The sequence below is a fragment of the Filicampus tigris genome, chromosome 14 (assembly GCF_054856515.1).
Source record: "Filicampus tigris isolate MCC_2025a chromosome 14, RoL_Ftig_1.0, whole genome shotgun sequence".
In the NCBI taxonomy this organism is placed as follows: domain Eukaryota; kingdom Metazoa; phylum Chordata; class Actinopteri; order Syngnathiformes; family Syngnathidae; genus Filicampus; species Filicampus tigris.
The window spans coordinates 17,302,705-17,322,146 of NC_141230.1; the positions used below are offsets into that span (position 1 = coordinate 17,302,705).

Consider the following 19,442-nt stretch of genomic DNA (forward strand, 5'->3'; position numbering starts at 1 on the left):
TGAATGTAGAAAAATAATGATTAAATTAAAATGTATTTTCACAAAAAAGTTGTGAAAAAAAAGTTTGGAATCAAATCAAACCATTCTAAAAGAAACACAAATGTATTGCATACTAAACATATTAAATCATTTATTTTAAGGGAGTGATCTGATCAATCGTCTCTTTCTGGGAACAAACTGGAATTTCCCTCTTGAGTTTGCATGGACACAAGTAAATTATTACAAGAATGAGGTGTTTGAAGAAGTTGAGCAAATCCCCCGTTAATGTGCAACTACGGCTGGGGAACGAATACTGTATCACCTAATACAATCACTTCTACACAAAAGCCACTAGATGGCAGCAGTGTGGTGCGACTAGAGTGGGTGTAGGTTGGCAGAGGGAGTTGCTGATGAAATGATTGACGCAACACGCCCCAAGATTACAGTTACATGAGAACATGAGAATCCTTACACAAGATGGTCACGTGAGGGACAGAGATACTGTGTCGTTTGGCTTCGGGAGGCATTGTTGAATACGTACAAAAGCCGTGTGCTCCTATACTCTTACTGTACCTTTTGCCAGTGAATTCTGCTTGGCCTTTCTTATTGAAGAGGAACCTTGAATCGCTGTAGCCCCAACCGTTCCACTTCATGATCTCCTGCCTAGAAGAAAAGATAATCAAACAACGACGTGAGTGATGGTTAATGGTTAATCACAAGATATTACAAATTCCTAAATGGGGGGGGGGGGGGGGGGATGGGAGTCTTTTAAAGCAACAAAACATGGCAAATACAGCTGATGACCTGATATCCACTCTCACAAAAGGCTGACGTCAATGCAGTCTGATTTTATTCAGCCATTCTCAACTTTCCATCCCATTCAAGGTGGGCCTTTTTATCGGTGGGGATGTTAATAGTCGGAAAAGTAGCAGACAGCCACACCCTGCCATATTCTCCAGAGACACTCATGGACATGTTCCGAATAGACTCGGCAGCGTTTAAGGTTTAAAGGCCCAGAAGTTGGACAAAACGGAATTACACCAACATTTGGGGGAAATGCTCCACTAGAGTTGGACAAACAATTACACGGATCAACAAAGGTTTACATTTTTTTTTTTAATCTGCTCTTGTTTTTTTCTCTAGCATATCAGGTGTTCATAATAATAATAATAATAATAATAATAATAATAATAACAATATTTATGAATTAAGAGTTAGGTTCAGCAACAGGTGGACATTTTTTCTGAAACATCAGTTATAAATTACAACGCATGGTCATATCTGTACGCAAGCTTTTATAGGTCAAACTTAAAAAAAAGAAAATATTTAACGTAAGAAATATAATAAATACGTTAAGGGACACATAAAGCCCTCTCTGTTTAAAATTTGCTGTTGATCAGCGTTGTCCAAGGCAGAAATATGTTGAGGCTTCGTATACAAGGTGAATGCATGACGTCACAGGGAACACCAGATTACCTCCAGATTCACATTTTAGAGACGCCACTGCACAAAGTTTTAAACAAAGGGGCGGGCTTCAGTCTCATGCAAATAAGCCACTGCTCACCCTGCCTCCCCTATTGCTGGACCAATGATGAAGATGCTTTTCGTTACCATGACAACTCAAGAGTGAATATAGCGGGCGGCCACCTCTGAAGACTGGCTGAACCATTTTGAATAATAATCTATTTGTCATTTCCCCCCCCCCCCGCAATATTGTGATTTAAAATGTGATCGTTTTTTTCAAGGTGCTCGTCCTATGTACTTTTAACAAACGCAAGCAATAAACAATATCAGCTTTATGACATACACGTTTATTTCTTTTTGGTTAGGCTTACGCTAAAATAAAGGCAAATGAACTATGAATATAGACGATATAGACTTTATGTATTTACTTCAATAAGAGCTGTTAACTTACCAACCACTTTTGACTTGCAGTCTTTTAACCTTTCGCTACAACAACTTTACATAAGTCAGTAAGTCATGTCAGCCTACAACAACAACGCAGACAAGTCCGTAGCATTATCACCTCAACTTTTCATGTTTCATGAAACAATATTTAAACACGGGCACTGCACTTCCTAAGTATTTGCTTTCTGCTTGTTTGAAGGCAAGTCAAAGCAAAAAATATAGGGCGAACGAACAAATGGCTTTTATCAGTCAGATTACTCGTATATCTCAAGGCACTACTAAAGGTGCTGGTGACCTAAAAAGAGACTTGATAGAAGCTTACCCCCAACAAGCCATGATAGCAAACTAATACAGTAATCTAAACATTACTGAATTAAATATTCCTATTCTGGAAAAATTACACTCCCTGGACTTTAAACTAGAACAAAAAACACCTTAGGAACAACGCTTCACACACACTGAGCGGGTTTTACCCCAAAACAACTGTGCTAACTGTCCAAAGCCTAAGTGGAATTTCTCAAACAAACACTACTTGAGCTCAATGACCTCACAACCACCAATTAAGATGGTGATGCAAATGTAGTAGTGTATAGCTGTCTTTGCGGAATGTGATGTCATCTGCAAAATAAAAAAAATAAAAAAAGGGGAAGCATAGGAGCATTTCATGTGTAACTCAGCCAAGTTTCTTCTGCTTATCTTTCATTGAACGAGACAGCTTAACCAGCATGTCGGGATTGTTTTCCACTGACACCACTTAGATACAAGTCACGCTAGAATGCAAACATGTAACTATATCAATGTAATAGGAAAAGGGGGAAAAAAAAAGTGTTAAACTGGGAATGGATAATGTGAATATTATAAAACAGGGTCCTACATTAAGCCTTTTTGGGTGCTGGACCTTTCGGGCCCCCAAGAGCCATGTTGTGGGGGCCCTGCCAGAACCGGCACTGGCCCTTTATGATAGAATACGATAACTTTCAATAACTATTTAAAATTTAGCGTGTTTGTTCTGTATTTTTTTAAATCTTCCATAAAATAATATTTCTATGTGCCGGTGGTTACTTTTTTTTGCATGTTACGCAGGTTTTGCAGTATAAAATCTAAATGAATAATTAACATTTGACATGTTCTGGGCTTTAGAGGTGCATTGATTAATCGACAGCTAATTGATTATCAAATGAATCTTTTTTTTTTTTTTTTTAAATAAATCAATTATTTATATCCTTTTTTAATTTAAAATTGTCCAAATCCTTGGAATTTCAGCTTCTCAACAGTAAATATTCTCAAATTTCTGTAGTCCTCCATAAAAGCAGACTGATCATCTTTGTGATTAATCAAAATAAAACATTTTGTTTTACTTTGGGAAAAAATTATCAACACTTTTGATAAGCCAAATTGACAGTGCATTTTATACACTGTCATTTTGAAACAATATCCACGTTCAAAAATTTGATTTTATTGTATTTGCCTATGAAATTTGCACTGGCCAGTCAGTCATGTAAATATATTACATAAATATATTAAAAAATATATTGAAAATGGTGTAACCCCAAAATTTTCCCCAAAATGTAATTGTGGGGGAAGTTTTAAACCTGTCATATGTAAACAATATATGTTTGTGTTTTGTGTGTATAACTTGTTGCTTTTGCTATATTGCTACAATGTGACACTGAACAGAACATTGTACGGTGACACGGGGCCAAATTCTTTTTTACACTCGACTGCAGCTGTTGAATCCGATTTGACATCATATGACAGCTCAATTTATCCGAGGTTCCATGAACGCGGCTCAGCTGCCAATAGGTTGAAAGTCAGACCACCATGACTCTTAGCCAATCAGATCAAGTAAAAGAAGTCCACGTTGGATTCACTGACTCGTCTCTCGGTTGTCAAATAAATCCCGCGATAAAGTCGAGTGTGGAGAAAACGAGATGACAGAAACCAACTAAAACTGTATCGTATCAATTGTAGATAAGAACACCAAGCACAAAAAACTCGTGTTATATTTGCCAAACGTTCGACACAAGTTGAAGCGCCGCAAAATGTTTCAACCATTGTTCGGTGTCAATTACTCTATATCCTGCAATAACAGAAAACCGGAAAGCTCAATAAAACTAACTTTGTCCCGCCAGATGAATGAAATTAAGATAATCGATGTATTGCATGAAGCCGCACCCACCCGGTTATCAGACCAGTGCTAACAAGCAGTCTGGCCAAAACCGTTTTTCCGCGTCTCACTATGGAATTTGCGTTCGTCTGAAAGGTAAATAAATCACACATAAGTTCAACGCCACTCTCTCTGTTCGGTTTTTATGCTGCTAGTTACACCGCTTAAGATACAGGGGATATGTGGACCCTCTTCAACCCCCGCTCCATCACAGCCTTGTACCTCCTCCTCGGCATGGTCCCCTTCTCCTGCCGGGCGACATCCGCCTCGCTCCCCTGGGCTTTGCACTCGGCGGCAACAATGGCGGACTCGCTATCCGATGGTGCTCGTAAATGCCCTGCAATTATCCTCAACCTCTGTTGAGCGACCCGTTGGTTGTCGGAGCCGTCGCCGCTGCTGCCGGACGCCATGCTGCTTCCGTGTTGGTGACGGGAGTGAGCGGAACTGTCACAGGCTGAGGAGGGAAGTATGTGGCGTTCATGGAATCAGGGGAATAGCATAATTTTGGTATTTGACTTTATGGAAAACGTGTTATCCACACAACGTTTTCAATTATAATCAACAATTGTTTCATGGTTAATCATGTATAAAAACACGGTGCATCGTATTGAATAAAAATAATCCTAGATTATAACCCTTTGAATGGAACTTGATGTACCGTGAGCGTGGTTAAAGATAAATAAATTAAACACTGGTACTTTCAAACCATGACAGACCCTTTTGAATTTGACTAATCATCTCTCTCTCTCTGCTAATCTTTAAACCGGTGGTTTCACACACGGTTGTAACATTTACCACATCGAGGACGAGGACCTGAAGACATCGCGATAGGGTTTTCCCATGATGCTTTGCGACAGACATATGCTCAATTCAATGCAAGGACTGGAATTACAGGACTGTACAGCACACTCGCTTTTAATGCACGTGAGCCAATACAAATTACAAAAGGTTCTCTTTTTCACTAACGCTTGACAGTGGAAGATAAAACCATATATTATGTACCTTATCCACATAAATGTTGGTAATTTAATACAAGACTTATTTTACATAGTTTGAGCAGGATTTAAAGAAAATAAAATCAGTCCATTCATTTGTCTGTTTTTGACTGGATTTCATTGTGTATGAAAACGACTAACTGATAAGTGATACCTGCAACTTTAAAGTGCTCAGCGCCATACACAGAAATGGTGCCAGACAGTTACACTGTAAACTATTTTTTTCTCATTGTCTTTTTTGATGCACTGGTGGCTTGGTTAGCAAACCTCAAATTAACCTGAACCAACACAAGTTCGCTGCATGTTGACTTTTCTACCTCAGCTCCACTGAGTCACCAGACCAGCATGACTACTGTTTCCATATGGTACCATCCAGCAGCACTTTAAATCATGATTTAATGCATACAATCACTATCTGTCGTACTGAAATATGGAATTCTAATTCAATCCTGGTTAGTCGATGAATAAAATGGACAAAAAAAGATTGAATATGCAGAGGATTTTTATTTCAGTAAAAAAAAAAAAAAAAAAAAAAAAAACAGAAAAGGTGTATCCAATTTCCAGATGCTTTAGGGCTTAGTTCTCTTATGGCCCCGTAAGATTTAACTTCCAAAACAAAGTTCTGTAATGCACTGACTGCGAGCAGTGAGAGTCTGAGTGTATCACAGAACTTTATTTGGAAAGCCACAGTGCCACCTCATAGGTTTGTCTTCATCCAACAGAGTGACATGGAGCTCCCTTAACCTGCAGCAAATGACAAGAACCACCATACATTTGATGTACTTTAGCACACTTCGAACAACCATGCATAAAATGTCTTTTTGAAGGAACAAATGTGTGGCTGTGCTGTGAATGCTCCATATGGAATGGGCCTACTGGGTGGCTTAGAAGTCTTACCACCAGGCAGGTACTGCAGGCCAGATGGGAGTCTTTTGCATATTTGCAGTAGTTTTGTGCAACTGTGACCATTTGAAAATAACTGTTTAATATCTACATTACAATAATGTATCTTTTACAGAGTTGGTTCCACTTGTAGCTTCTACCTGTTGAGCCTTGAGGATTCAACAGGCCTTGGCAAAGCTGATTTCACCAAGTCAACTTGTTGACAGTGTAAAGAAGAAAAAAAAAAGTGTACAAGGTCAGCAAAGCTCCTGTTGACCATTATCTAAAAGTCATTTAGGAACACGTGCCACTTTACCAGCATTCACTTGACAGCAACTTTTTTGCAATATAAAAAGACACAACGTCACCTTTCAACCTTAACATGCAGAAACACGGCACACGATGGGGAAGAATACACGTCAAAGTGGGTGAGTAAGAAGCCATAGCGGAGCCATACATACCTGAGAGGTAGACATAAGCGGTCAGCTGCAGGAGCCAAACAGTCTGCTTCTAAAAATGCACCGAAAAGCAGCCAAGTGAGAACGTTGCAGGGCCACCTCGAGGGAGCGATGCAAAGCCACTCTTTCTTTGCTGCACTTGATATGCTGACGTGCAAATGCGATTCAAGTCGTGAGGTGGCTGCTGGTTCGGTCGCCGTCGTTTTACCTTTTCTTCTGCCTGGCCGCCTGCGAGTGCTGTGTGCAGTTGACTCAATGCAGCTGGAAGAATGTCGACGTGGAGCTGCCAAACGTGAACGCGTGCACATGAGCGCGCTTCACATGAGAGCATGGGGGGGGGAGCGGTGAAAAAAAAAAGAGAAAGAAGCTTTTTTCTGTGTGTGTGTGTGTGTGTGTGTGTCATTGCACGCCAGTGGACTGCACTTTACTGTGGGTTTCTTTACACAGACGTGACAGTCAATACTTTTTAAGTTTGTCTTATTCTGTGAACTCTTAAGAAATACTTATAAAAAAGCTGCTTAATGTTACAGTAGTTCTGCACCGTTTCAACAACTGTTTTACATGGCGGTAATCGAGAATCCAAGAAAAAAAAAATCAATACTACATAAAGGTTAATCAAATACAAATCTAATTGCAAAAGTGACAAAATAAATTAAAGCGGATGTCAACCCTAAAATGTCATTACATTAAAATGTTCTATGTTCCTTCACTAGTCTAAACACAGCATTCTGATTAATATTGCGTTTGTGGAATATAAGTTAAGCAGCAAAATCCACCCGTTTTTAGCCATCTCATGGGGCAGCCATTTTGTCACTTCTGTCGACTGAAAATGACATCACAGATGCTCAGGGCTCAGGTAACAACCAGTTACAGCTCACCTGCTTTCTGAAGCTGAGCCATGATTGGTTGTTATTTGAGCCCTGAGCAACTGTGATGTTATTTTCAGTCAACAGCGAGTGACAAAATGGCCGCCCCCTGAGATGGACAAACACAGGTGGATTTTACTGCTTAACTCATATTTCGCGAACACAATATTTTAATCAGAATGCCGTTTTAGACTAGTGGGGCTGCATAGAAAATATTCTTGTAAAGAAAAGTTTTGGGTTGCCCTTTTCTTTAAATTTGTGCATCATGTTCAATAGCACAGTTTCAAACCATGAACCTCGGAACTGTGAGGAAAACGAGCCAACCATTAGTTTATCATGCTGTTCAATGTACTACTACTACTAGTATAAATATACAAATAAAGACGGTAAACTGAATATTGAAAAGGCAGACTTACAGATAATACTGTAAATCTTGTGTAGTAAAGTTTTTTGTAGTAAAGTTTAAGATTCTCCTTAAAACATATTATTGTTGAAAGTACTTTGTACATTTTCCAGCCGTTTTGTTCATAAATATAATATTTCAGAATCCATGTTGAGCAAAGACCGAAGTGTACTAGAGAATGCCAGCGAGGGCTCCACCTGTTTACTTTATGCTAACGTCGTCAACCGTTGCACTGAACTATTTAGCGTAACTTTGCACTTCATTGTCAATCTAATTTTAATCACACGCTACAACATTTTATATATGTTTTACGCAATATTTCCTTCCTTGACTTTTAACAAAACGTTTATAGAAAAATGTTGTTTTTTTTTCAGTGACTTTTCAAGGGCCTCGAAAATGCATTTTCAACAAACAGGTCTATGACCGTGTGTACCCTGTTATTGGGAAGCATCCAACAAACGGGTCTTTGTGAACACTTCCGAGAGACAGAAAGTGTGGAACATGTGATGATTAACTGTGAGAAATACGTGATGGAGAGAAGAAGGACGGTGAAGGAAATGAACAAGGCAGGAGTAGGAGGGAATTAAATACAAGCACTTGTTGGAATGGAGTAATAGTGGCAGAGGCAACAGGGGTCTGAGTCTTCAAAACGGGATTCAAGAAAAGAATATGACTCAAGGTCTTTTCACTCTGCACTCGGTTTTCTTGGGGTTTGCCGAAGGGCAGCATGCAAGAACGACAGCACCCCGGTGAAAGCTTGCCAATATTTGGAAGTGCTAGCGTGGCAGCCAACCAAGAAGTTGCTGTTAGCACTCTGAAATCACCCCACCGTCCCCTATCGGATGCGCCTTAATTTGGATCTCGCCGCAATTCCGCTCTCAAATTTTTCAGATGCCCACCTTGCGAGTCGCACCGCGACGTGACACCGCGTTGTGTCCTCGCAACACAATGAATGGGTTCAATGGTGCGCTGCGTGTTGCTAAGTGCAACGTGAAAAGGCCTTGACAGGATGAACATTGTGGATGTAAATTGGCATTAAAGACCCTGAAAAGTGAATTCTGACAATTTTGTCGAAATACATTACACACGTTTGAAGATTATTATTGAAAACGTGCAGACCGGGAAGTGTGTAGGACTCAATTTTTCAGCATTTCAGTTTTCCTGATTTTCTGAGCTTGGCTTCAACCGCGCACTCTGGCATCCAGCATGAGTCGCCCCCCTCCCAATAAGAACTGAACGCCTTTGTTTGCATCAGTGACTATCACGCAATTGCAAATTAATTGCCTATTATTTATCACTTGGCTCATTTCCACCACTCCAGCATGCAGTTAGCTAAGCTTGCTATGCCTATGTACACCCAAAAATATGCATCTTGCCCTTATGCCACAATTTACAGAACAGCTTGGAATTGTCATTGAAATTTCTAAGTTATATTTCAAGCAAGGTGGTTATGTGTTGGATGAGTCTGCCGCCAGTTCACGGTATCTACGAGCCTGTTAGCCCGCAAGCTAGCTGATGGCAAGCGCCTCGCATTGTGACATGGAAAAGCCCGGCGATTACTTGGTGGGATATATTCCAGCAACGCGGATATATTTTTGCCCGCTCAGTAGATATAATATTGACAAGAGATGTGTAGTCGTATGCTAGACATACCAAAAACTCTTTGAAATAGCTGGATATGATTACTTGATAGTTTTGACTTATATTGCCCTATATTTTGCACTCAAGAAGCGGACAATTGTATATACCGTAGTTCCGTTTTTAGTGGCCGAGTTAGAGGGAGAAGCCTTTTTCTTTCACCCTTTTTCCTCTCCTCTTTATACCTATTTAGGAGTTGGCTAAGATTGTCTCCTTCCTTTATATTTTGGTTTGATAGCAGGAGGTTTAGGGTTCATTTAGATTCTTTTGTTGTATTGGCAGTTTCTCCCTCAGTCATTAAAAATAAATGCTACTTTGACCTTTGAATCGTCGGCCTTACTTGGGAGGGGGCAGAATGTCATGTAATGTTTTGTTGGCCTAGACCAAGAGCCTAATAGACTTTGCCAGTCTCTGTTGCAGCTTGCTGATCAACAGAGGTACTCAGTGACATTTTAAATATATTTTCAGATTTTTTTTTTTGTCAGAGAAGTATTAATGCATCACACTTGTATTTTTGTTCAGAAGAAACACCACTTTTACTCCATTATGCTGATCTACATTCAACTTCCTTTTGTTTGTTATCTATTATTGCTTGCTCAGTCTATTTGTTTTGGTTCATCAGAGCCTTGTCCCTCGAGACTTGTCACATGACACTGTTCCACCAATCCAACGTAACCGTTGGCGACGTTTGACTACGTTTCACCAATTCAGCAGAGCCAGGCAGTCACCTGACAACACAAACACAGTAGTCTCTGCAGACCCGCACAAGCAACATTTTTAAATTGAGTAATTCAATTCACATCAAGTATGGCAGAAACAACAGAGGAAACAACAGCATAGTCAGAAGAGGCAGAATGCCAATGGGCTCATGTTCACATTACACACTATGAAAAAGAACCCTTGTCACCTGCATCTGCCTAGAAATGTCCACATTTCAGCCTACAAGAAAAGTCCACTTTGAACTATGTGATCTCTGCCTGGTGAGCCTATTGCACTGTACACAGAAAGTTAAATAATACGACTTCTTGTGGCTAAATTTGATGTAATTTATGTTATTTTATTAAGAATTGTTGTATTCTTTTAGTTAAGTAATATCTCATGTACCACATTCCTATTTGATCATTTTGTTTATTTGACATTCGTGTTGTAAAAAACATGTTAATTGCCAGTTACTCAGTACTTGAGTAGTTCTATCACAGAGTACTTACTCAAGTAATGATTTAATTTTTATACTTTTACTTGAGTCGGATTCTCAAGTAGTAGGATTCTTGAGTACAGACTTTAGCTTTTGTATCGACTATTTGATCCATTGTCGTCCCGGTATCATCCATCCATCCTTTAAGTCAAAATGTGAGCAACATTCAAACGTTTGTTTAAACATCGATTCTGACTGCACCAGGGCATTAACTGGCCCACTCAGGGCTCAAACAGTTCATGTTAACTTTGGTATTTAGCCGGAAAATAGTGATTTGTGCAAAAGTAATAAAACACTGGACATGTGCATTTAAAGGTTTGAAGATGGTCAAAATGTTCACCTGCAAAGGTTCCGGTGCAATTTAGTTTCATCCTGAAATTTAATCCAAAACCCCGATATCCCTAAATTTTTATGAGTAATGTATGTTGTGTTAAACATACAGTGAGCATCAAGAAACCAATTACAACCTCAAAAGTTGTCTTTTCTATGGTACTTGAGCCCACCCTACCACCTGCAACATAATCGACCAGCAAGGGGCGCTGTGATACAACCAACACCTCCTGTCTTGTGACGTACTCAACTCCACAGTGTCAGTTTTGTGTTTTGTGTGTGTATATTTTCCAACCCCAATTGGTTTATAACAATTGTAAAATCATGTATGCTGAACGCCATATCATGTCAAAACACGCATTCAACAGACAAGTGTGTGAACCAGTATGATCCAGTACACAGCGAGTTAAATTAGCGAGCTCAGGCCGTCCCACACGCGTCGTGGACCGGCGAGGAGGGGCGGGTGACAACCGGGAAGCAGCAGCTCGGTGGGCAGGGCCACACGTTCCCGTGATGTTGGTTGGATAAGAGGAAGCAATATTTTCTCTCCTATTCACACACCAAGACGGACTATCTCCTGGCCCTTTTTTGAACCGGGCGACGGAGGAAATTAAAAAACAAAAAAACGTTTTGGCCGCGTTAAGGCGTCTTTTAACACAGGGACACGTCCATTATGATGGAAATGGAGGTGATGCATTCCGGACAACAGGTAAATAAAACGACATGTGTATATGACAACCGAGCCGAAACGTCTGGAAAAAAAAATGTTTCTGCCTTATTAATGTAACAACTGAATATCAATGCAACACGATGTTCCAATTTAAAAGCAACGTTTCCCTTCGCTATTCCGCAAGTCATTAAGTTGTGACGTCTTTTATTAAACTGAATCGAATTCAACTGTTACTGTGTTTAAATTAGTACTACACATGACAACATGTGTGGCTTGGCCAAGATCGAGTTGTTTTAAATAGAAAAGCCGCGTGTTGTTTTTTTCCTCAATATAGTGAGTTCCCTCAAGAGCATGTGATCCCCTATGATCTGATACGGGGGAACCAGTTACAACCAGCCCCAACCCATCGATGCTTTTTTTTTTACACAAATAATAATAATAATAATAATGATGATAATAATACATAACTAGTGTTCGTCGAGATGGTGTAATAAGGCCTGGAAGGAAACCCCCGTTGGACACGTAAAGTAATATGACGATCGATGTATTTGGTTTGAGCCAAACATGTTCGAACATGTCCAAATGGACTTGACATTCAGTGGCCATAACATTAGGTACATGACCACTTGCGAGTTGTGTCAGTGTCCAAAATAAAAGAAGCCTTGATTTACGACAACATACAGTTCTGGTTTACGAACGGCGCACAATGAATTATTTTACACAGCAGCATAATATTACACATGTACACTAACACATTTATGACACGTGTTTTTAAGGCGAATTTACTGTAATGAGATGACTTTAATGCTGCTTTAGCGTATGTTCCGACTTAAGTACATACCCGAGGTAGCTAGCCACCGTAGGAACGGAACAGCGTCGTAAACCGAGGACGCTTTGTAATGCCGGCCTTTATTGAGACTGCCAGAGGTATTCATTCATCAGTGTTTATTATAGTGGCTGTGTGTGTGTGTATATATACATACATATGTATAGGTGTTAACCATATATATGTGCATATCTATGTATCTATCAATCACGTGTCAGACTCAAGGCACGGGGCTCGATTTGGCCCACCACATCATTTTGTGTGGCCCGCAAAAGTAAATCAAGCATGGTCTGTACCAAAATTTCAAATTGTCATGTAATAAATAACACAGATATAGCAAGCATTTTCTTGCTACGTTATTACTGTAATTTTAACAATAGTTGAACAAACTATTATTCTTGACATGTGATTTCAAAACTAGTTATCCACCAATTTGTTGTGTACAGTGTATGTAATAATAAGAGGCGATCAAAACTTTTTATGGTATCACTGTCATAACAGCCCTCCATGGGAAATTGTAACTAAAATGTGTCCCACAACAAAAATTAGTTTGACATCCCTAATAATGTAACTATATGCATATAGAAATCTACGTATGAACATGTAGTGGCCAGTGACTGCACTCGTCCAGAGAGGCAAGCTATCATTATTGTGAATAAATAATGGTGGTCTTCCAAAATCAATGAGGATTAGTGGGGCCACTCTGGGCTGATTTGAAACATGTGTGTTCCATCCTGAGTGGTCAAGAGGGCATGTCGGCTGACATATGATAAAAGGAGAGCGTTCCCTTTTGAGGACCTTGTTGTTTTGTTAAGAGGAGTTCAATGAACACACACACACACACACACACACACTCACGAGGGCAGGCATACACATGCAGTCTTCTCAACTCTCACCCACTGACAGTCCCATGTGTGACTTGGTGTATCTGTGTTTAACACGTTAACAACTGTAGTGGTTGTCTAAAGGCAAGGCATGCAGTTCAGCGTGTTGTATACAACTGCTCATTGTTTGGCAATGAGGACAAGGAAACGTGTCCTTAGAGTAATTAATGGACTCGTTTCCTTGTTCTGTGGTCAGTGGAGCTTTGGTGACAGTAAGCCGTTGTTTGAAGTCTTGATATTATTTGATTTGTGATGAGATAATGGCCAGCAGGCCATGAGTCTGGAACAGGAATTGTGTTTTGACATCCCACACCAACATTTTGAGTCCCTTCCTCAAAATGCCCAGCACTCTTGTTGGGGGCCCATGTGAATGCCAAATGCAGTCTGAACAAGCTTCTTATCTCTGATGCAACTCAGAGGCAACCAGTGGGTCACTGGAATGAATAACTTCTTACGTACCATTTGGTTCAGCTTTGGGCCCTAGCTAACATTCCCTTCCTTGAGACCAATGTATGAAAGCCATATGAATTATGTCTACTTCTGAGCCATATACAAGTCTCATGCTTTAAACACTTCCATGCATGTTGGGTTGATGAAACATTCCGGGCGCTTGTGAAATGGTTTCCTTCTGTAAATAAGTTCTGGTTATTAACTCAAAGGAGGCAGTGGGGGTTTATTTTAGAATGTCCTTGTTTAAAAAGGAAAATCCATTTGAGCTTTTAGTCCTATCAAGCAGAGGCTTAAACATTCAACATGGGAAAATAGCAGTTGTGCGGCCTATGTTAAAGTTATAAAAATGCTTGCATTCAATAAAATTCACGCAAAATAAGACCGTATGCTATATTTCGAAACTGAAGCAGACATGTAGAAGCAACTGACTTTCTAATTACAGTGGAACCTCTAAAGTAAAAAATAAACAAAACAAAATAAAGTAAAATAACCACAACTGTTTCAAGAAATGCTAAATAATTGAAACAGAACAAATACAAACCATAACATTTTAACATCCAAGCTTAGCTCGCCATAACCAGGATGACACTACCCACCAATTGACCATGTGGGATGAACATGAAGTATTTAGAAAGCGTAGAGGGAGGTTTGCAGATAGCAAATTGACTTTTGGCATAGAGCTTTTTGACTGTCAGAACTGGTGTATGAGTGTAAAATGAAGTGAATTATTGTTAAAAGTAAATTCAATCTACACTCCTTCTGCCATGGGACATGCATGGCGTATAGGGAAGTAAAGGACAAGACAGAAATGTTGTAATCAGTTTCATTTCTGCTCACATGGTCATCACAATTTCATTTTGGTAAAAAGAAAGTGGCGATTGAAATTGATTCATACAGTATAACTAGTTATTCACAGATTAGGAATTATATATGCCTGCGACTATTATATTAGTTGTTTGTATGTATTACTACAGCGTTTGTGTGTGAATATTCATTATTTGAAGGAATATCACTCTCGGAGCTCATTAGCCCGTCAGTAAGAGTTCCAATTCACCGCTAGCATTAGCACTAGCGGTGTTTCTAAAATGAACATGATCATTAACTGTTTTTCTACTCACTTTGACCTGTACTATTTAACTTTACAACAGAGAAAAACAATGTCAGAAATAGGCAGATTTTTTAATTTGCTTTTTGAAATTTGTTTGAATGGCATTTTTTTTTTTCTCGTTTCGGAATGTGTTAATGTGGGGAAAAATAGGCAGAACCTGCCTCATCCCCCAAAAATGAGATTTTTGACAATTTCAAAAGGGCTAATACTGCATTAGTCAGTTAAATCAGATGGCCGATTTAACTAGTCGGGCACTAGTTTCTACTGTGAAACTTGAGTGTCAAATTGATTCCCACCTTTAGATAAAGTGTATCAAGTGAGGACTTTGGTGTATGTGTGTGTGTGGTGTCAAGTGGCTAAGGAGAAAAGTCCATCCATTATTCATCTGCGCTGTTAATGGCGGCGTTGCTGTCAGCCAAGGTACAGCAAGGCACAGGGTGTGGCAGGTGCAGCCACATCCACCACAGGCTGGCTCCATTTGCGCCCGTTCAATCCTAACACGCCGGCGGGTTTTCTTCCCAGGACACGGACCTGATCGACATCCTGTGGAGGCAGGACATCGATCTGGGGGCCCGGCGCGAGGTCTTCGACTACAGCCACCGTCAGAAGGAGCACGAGCTGCAGAGGCAGCAGGAGCTGGCGGAGGAGAAGCGGCTGCATCTCCTCCGCGAGCAGGAGAAGGCTCTGCTGGCCCAGCTGCAGCTGGACGAGGAGACGGGCGAGTACGTGCCGCGGCCGCTGCCCAGCGCCCCGCTGCAGTCGGCTGCCACGCCCCTGGAGACCGCGCAGGTACCCGCACGTTAACGCTACGGTGTATGAAAGTCCCAAGCTACTCCCCTTTCTTTTGATAGGCTGCGGCCTCGTGGTTGCTAGGTTACCGCCGTGCGTCATTAGTTAGGCGAAGGTGGCCCTGTAGTTTTGTTTGTCTTTCAATCTACAGACTTGTATACAATATCCTGTGGTACCTTGACGGACAAGTTTAAACAAATACGTTTACCCCCTTGAAATGAACTGAAGTGCCATTCATCCGGGACGGCCCTGAAAAAAACCCAACATTTTTAACTAAGTGAAGTAGTATTAAAAATAAATAAATAAAAAAACAAGGGGTACCCATTAAATAAATTTAATGCGAGGGCATTACGGTACCTCGAGTTTGAATCTTTTTTTTCCCACTTAACTCGAGTAGTGGCCTATCTGAACCTTGCAACTACCTCAATTGACCAAGCAATGGCTTTTAGAAAATATAAATATAATATATATTTATAATCGTATAAATATGTTTATTTTATTTGTTTCGTGTCGTGTTTCGATACAGATCAATTCAGTGCTTGTGTTTGTTAAAAAAAATACATGGGAGGAGGACCTTTAAAAAAAATGATCTCATATTAAATCATATTAATTAAAATATTGGGGGGGAGGGAACACAATTATTTTTCAAAATCGTTCGTTCCTACTTGTAAGTCAAGATAGCACTGGACACTTTTCTCCAAAGTTTGTACCTGCCAGCTGGTACATAATCGCAGCTCTATCAACCTCCATTTGCAGGATGTGAGCTTCACACAGCAGGGTGCCGAGCCATTGTCATTTGACGAATGCCTGCAGCTCCTCGCAGAGACGTTTCCCCTTGAGGAAAATGAGGTAAGAAGCTGATCACCGCAACTAACACTGTTGCCTTCAACACCACCTTCAAACGCTCATGCCCGTGCGGTTTACCTCTCCTAGGATGCGTCCGTTTGCCTGGACTCGAGTGGCTCCTCTGTAGCGAGCAGCCGCAGCAGCAGTGTTGCCATGATGTCCCCCGAGCAGCCATCTTTGGCCCCGCTTACACCTTCGCCAGACGCCCTGACTACTTCGCAGCTACAGAAGATGTCTCTGGATATTGAGCAAGCTTGGATGGAGCTGATGTCACTTCCTGAGCTGCAGGTGCGAGCTACGCAACTAACCAGTATCGCTTGGGCACAGGCCAAATGTACGAAAACACACGTAGCGCCACTTTAATTACTTTTGACGCTGGCAGGACTTAAGTAGTAGTGTGGCAACTTTAAACCTTTTCTTTTTGGAAGGCATTCGTAACAGCTCGAGGTAAAGGGTGAGGCTTAAGTTTCACAGCAGTCGCTTGTACTGACAGGCTCTCGACGAGTCCCTCACTGCTGCATCGTGGAGATATCGCCGGACCCAACTTGCTAGCACAGTAAAGCGGGATATCTAGCCATAACGTAACACAATTTATTTATTTATTTTTCGTGGGGGGGGGGGGCGATAGTGTACTACTAGATTTAGCCGACGTCGCTGTGGCCAAACAGTCTCACAGAATAGAAATTCAGTTGTACCTGTAAATATGTTGTATTAAACAAATGGCAGTGTTTTGGAAAGAATGTCATGCAAGACTTTCACCCTCCTGAGCCAAGTTGTTTTTAATCAGCCAATTTGCTGCCAGGTGTGTCACAAATTTTGCCAAGAATCTGTATGACGCAAGTTGAATAATAATAGCGCATGATTGGCAGCCAAAATCTTCCATGCATTCAGGTTAGTTGAGTAGCACTACAAGCAGTAAATACGGTGGCCTTTCAGGGTCAAAAAATGTGTTCGATTTTAAACGATTCTACTGTATCATTCACACAGCAAAAAAAAGCTTGGCATTGGAATTGCTGTTGATTTATTTTTCCCCCCTTTTACCCCTCGTAGTGTCTGAGCCAGCAATTGGAAGACACACTGGAGCCGGCGGCCTATCCACTTCCAAATAACACCGAAGCGCAGGATCCAAACTACTCCTTTTACCCAATGTCAAATCCGGTCCGAGAGAAAAACAATTTAAATATGTGTCCGACTGGTTTTATGAATACATTTGATAGCTCAGTTCCCGACGTGACTCCACCAGACAACGGGAACCAAATAAAGCCCGAGGTTCCCGAGTTAAATACTCACTTCAACCTTAATAGCTTTTGCAACACGTTTTACCCTGACACAATGTTGGAGGAGGGCGGCGGTCAACAGGACGTCAAGGGAACAGAACGTAACATCATGTCCGATGTCCAGAACTTGTACAGCCTCTCACCCCGTGATACATTTGCGCAGGGCAGAAACAATGTGTCCGCAGAAGTGCCCGACTTAGACTCTGGACTCTCCTCAAGTCCCCACGCTTGCTCGCCTGGGAAATCTCTATATGGAGATGACGGTTTCGACGGCAGCGATTCTGACATGGAGGAGATGGACCAGAACCCAGGCAGCGCAAAATCCGACTACTCCGAGATGTTCTCTTTAAACTTTCAACCCGATGACGTCCAGCAAGTGTTTCCTCTGTCCACATTAGCAGGCCAGCTTCAAAGCCAGCAAGAGACCAAACAAGAAATGACGGATCTGGCCGAGGACAGCGGCCACAGCTCCTCGCCCTTCACTAAAGACAAACGCAAAAGAAGGTCAGATTTGCGTCTCTCCAGAGACGAGCAGAGGGCCAAGGCCCTCAAGATCCCCTTCAGCGTCGACATGATCATAAACCTGCCCGTCGACGACTACAACGAGCTCATATCCAAGAACCAGCTGAACGAGGCCCAGCTGGCTCTGGTCCGGGACATCCGGCGTCGCGGCAAGAACAAGGTGGCGGCCCAGAACTGCCGCAAGCGCAAGATGGAGAACATCGTGGGGCTGGAGAACGACCTGGACTCGCTCAAGGATGAGAAAGAACGTCTGCTGGGCGAGAAATCCCGCAACGCGAGCAGCCTGAGAGAGATGAAGAGAAAGCTGAACAGCCTCTACCTGGAGGTGTTCAGCATGCTGAGAGACGAGGACGGCAACAGCATCTCCCCATCCGACTTTTCGCTGCAGCAGTCCAGCGAAGGCAGCGTCTTCCTGGTTCCGCGCACTAAAAAGACTTTGATCAAGAGATAAAACCAGCCCCTATCTTTCGAGTAAGGTACTGCAGTCATGTAGTCAGTCGCACTATGCAACAACTTTCAGCTTTAAGCATTAGTAGCTCTGCGGAACGATTGTATAGTTTTTGGTTCTTGTTCTTGGTTGGTATGTTGTAATGTCACATTTTTTATATTTTATCTCTTTTGTACTCTGCCTTCATATTCTACATGATTATTTGTAAATAGATATGACACACATCTGAAATTACAACTGTTACTGTACGTGTAAATATTCATACTGTATAGATATTGTGTAAGCTAACTAAATGAAAGAATTTTAACTATAACCCCTTTGATTTGCTGCACAGATTCTTAGGCTTTTCAATAAACCATCCTAAAGCTATACGTAACGTTTTTTTTAATTTTTTTTTTTTATATGAAAGGAAAGCATTGTAAAGTTGCATGACAGCCTGAAACAGATTGATGCCAGATGGATATGAAGTCTGAGGCGACATTATGTAACTCACCACATTTCAGTTACTGGTGGACTTGGCAGGCTCACATAGCTGCAAATGAATGTAACTTGGTACTGATAAACATTGATACCAGGAATGTTTATCAGCTTTTACCCAATTTCCCAATCAGCTCCGCTTCATTAAAAGCCCTGTTTGTTTGTATTGTAACCTAAATCTTTTAATACGGCGATCTCGCCTCCTTTAATCACACCCGCTGCATTTGTGTTGCACAACAAAGGCCGCAATTGTTGACGCATGACACTTTTACAATAATCCAACCGGGCCTGCGTTCTCAACACACTATTTGTCTGCCATGCACT

General features: G+C 41.2%; 2 protein-coding genes and 2 long non-coding RNA genes across 4 annotated transcripts in view; 2 read left to right on the top strand and 2 right to left on the bottom strand.

Moving 5' to 3' along the window:
• The window catches only part of agps (alkylglycerone phosphate synthase), a 30,613-nt gene extending 26,075 nt beyond the window's left edge, over positions 1-4,538 (bottom strand). The window contains exons 1-2 of the mRNA XM_086051659.1: positions 4,277-4,538; positions 553-642 (exon numbers count right to left, since the gene is read on the bottom strand). Coding sequence (XP_085907785.1) covers positions 553-642; positions 4,277-4,464 — 278 coding nt within the window. The 5' untranslated portion in view covers positions 4,465-4,538. The remainder of the gene's footprint in view (positions 1-552; positions 643-4,276) is intronic.
• Positions 4,539-5,609: 1,071 nt separating this feature from the next.
• On the bottom strand, positions 5,610-6,704 carry LOC147136586 (uncharacterized). Its single transcript, XR_015089617.1, has 3 exons — positions 6,598-6,704; positions 6,393-6,441; positions 5,610-5,793 (listed from the first exon to the last, which is right to left on the bottom strand). It is a non-coding gene; the product is annotated as an uncharacterized LOC147136586 (long non-coding RNA).
• On the top strand, positions 5,814-6,383 carry LOC147136587 (uncharacterized). Its single transcript, XR_015089618.1, has 3 exons — positions 5,814-5,956; positions 6,068-6,187; positions 6,320-6,383. It is a non-coding gene; the product is annotated as an uncharacterized LOC147136587 (long non-coding RNA).
• Positions 6,705-11,312: 4,608 nt separating the features above from the next.
• nfe2l2a (nfe2 like bZIP transcription factor 2a) lies at positions 11,313-19,010 on the top strand. Its single transcript, XM_086051040.1, has 5 exons — positions 11,313-11,530; positions 15,282-15,548; positions 16,305-16,397; positions 16,482-16,682; positions 17,445-19,010. Exons 1-5 carry the CDS (start codon positions 11,495-11,497, stop codon positions 18,642-18,644), a joined length of 1,797 nt encoding a protein of 598 aa, XP_085907166.1. The 5' UTR covers positions 11,313-11,494; the 3' UTR covers positions 18,645-19,010.
• Positions 19,011-19,442: the final 432 nt, after the last annotated feature.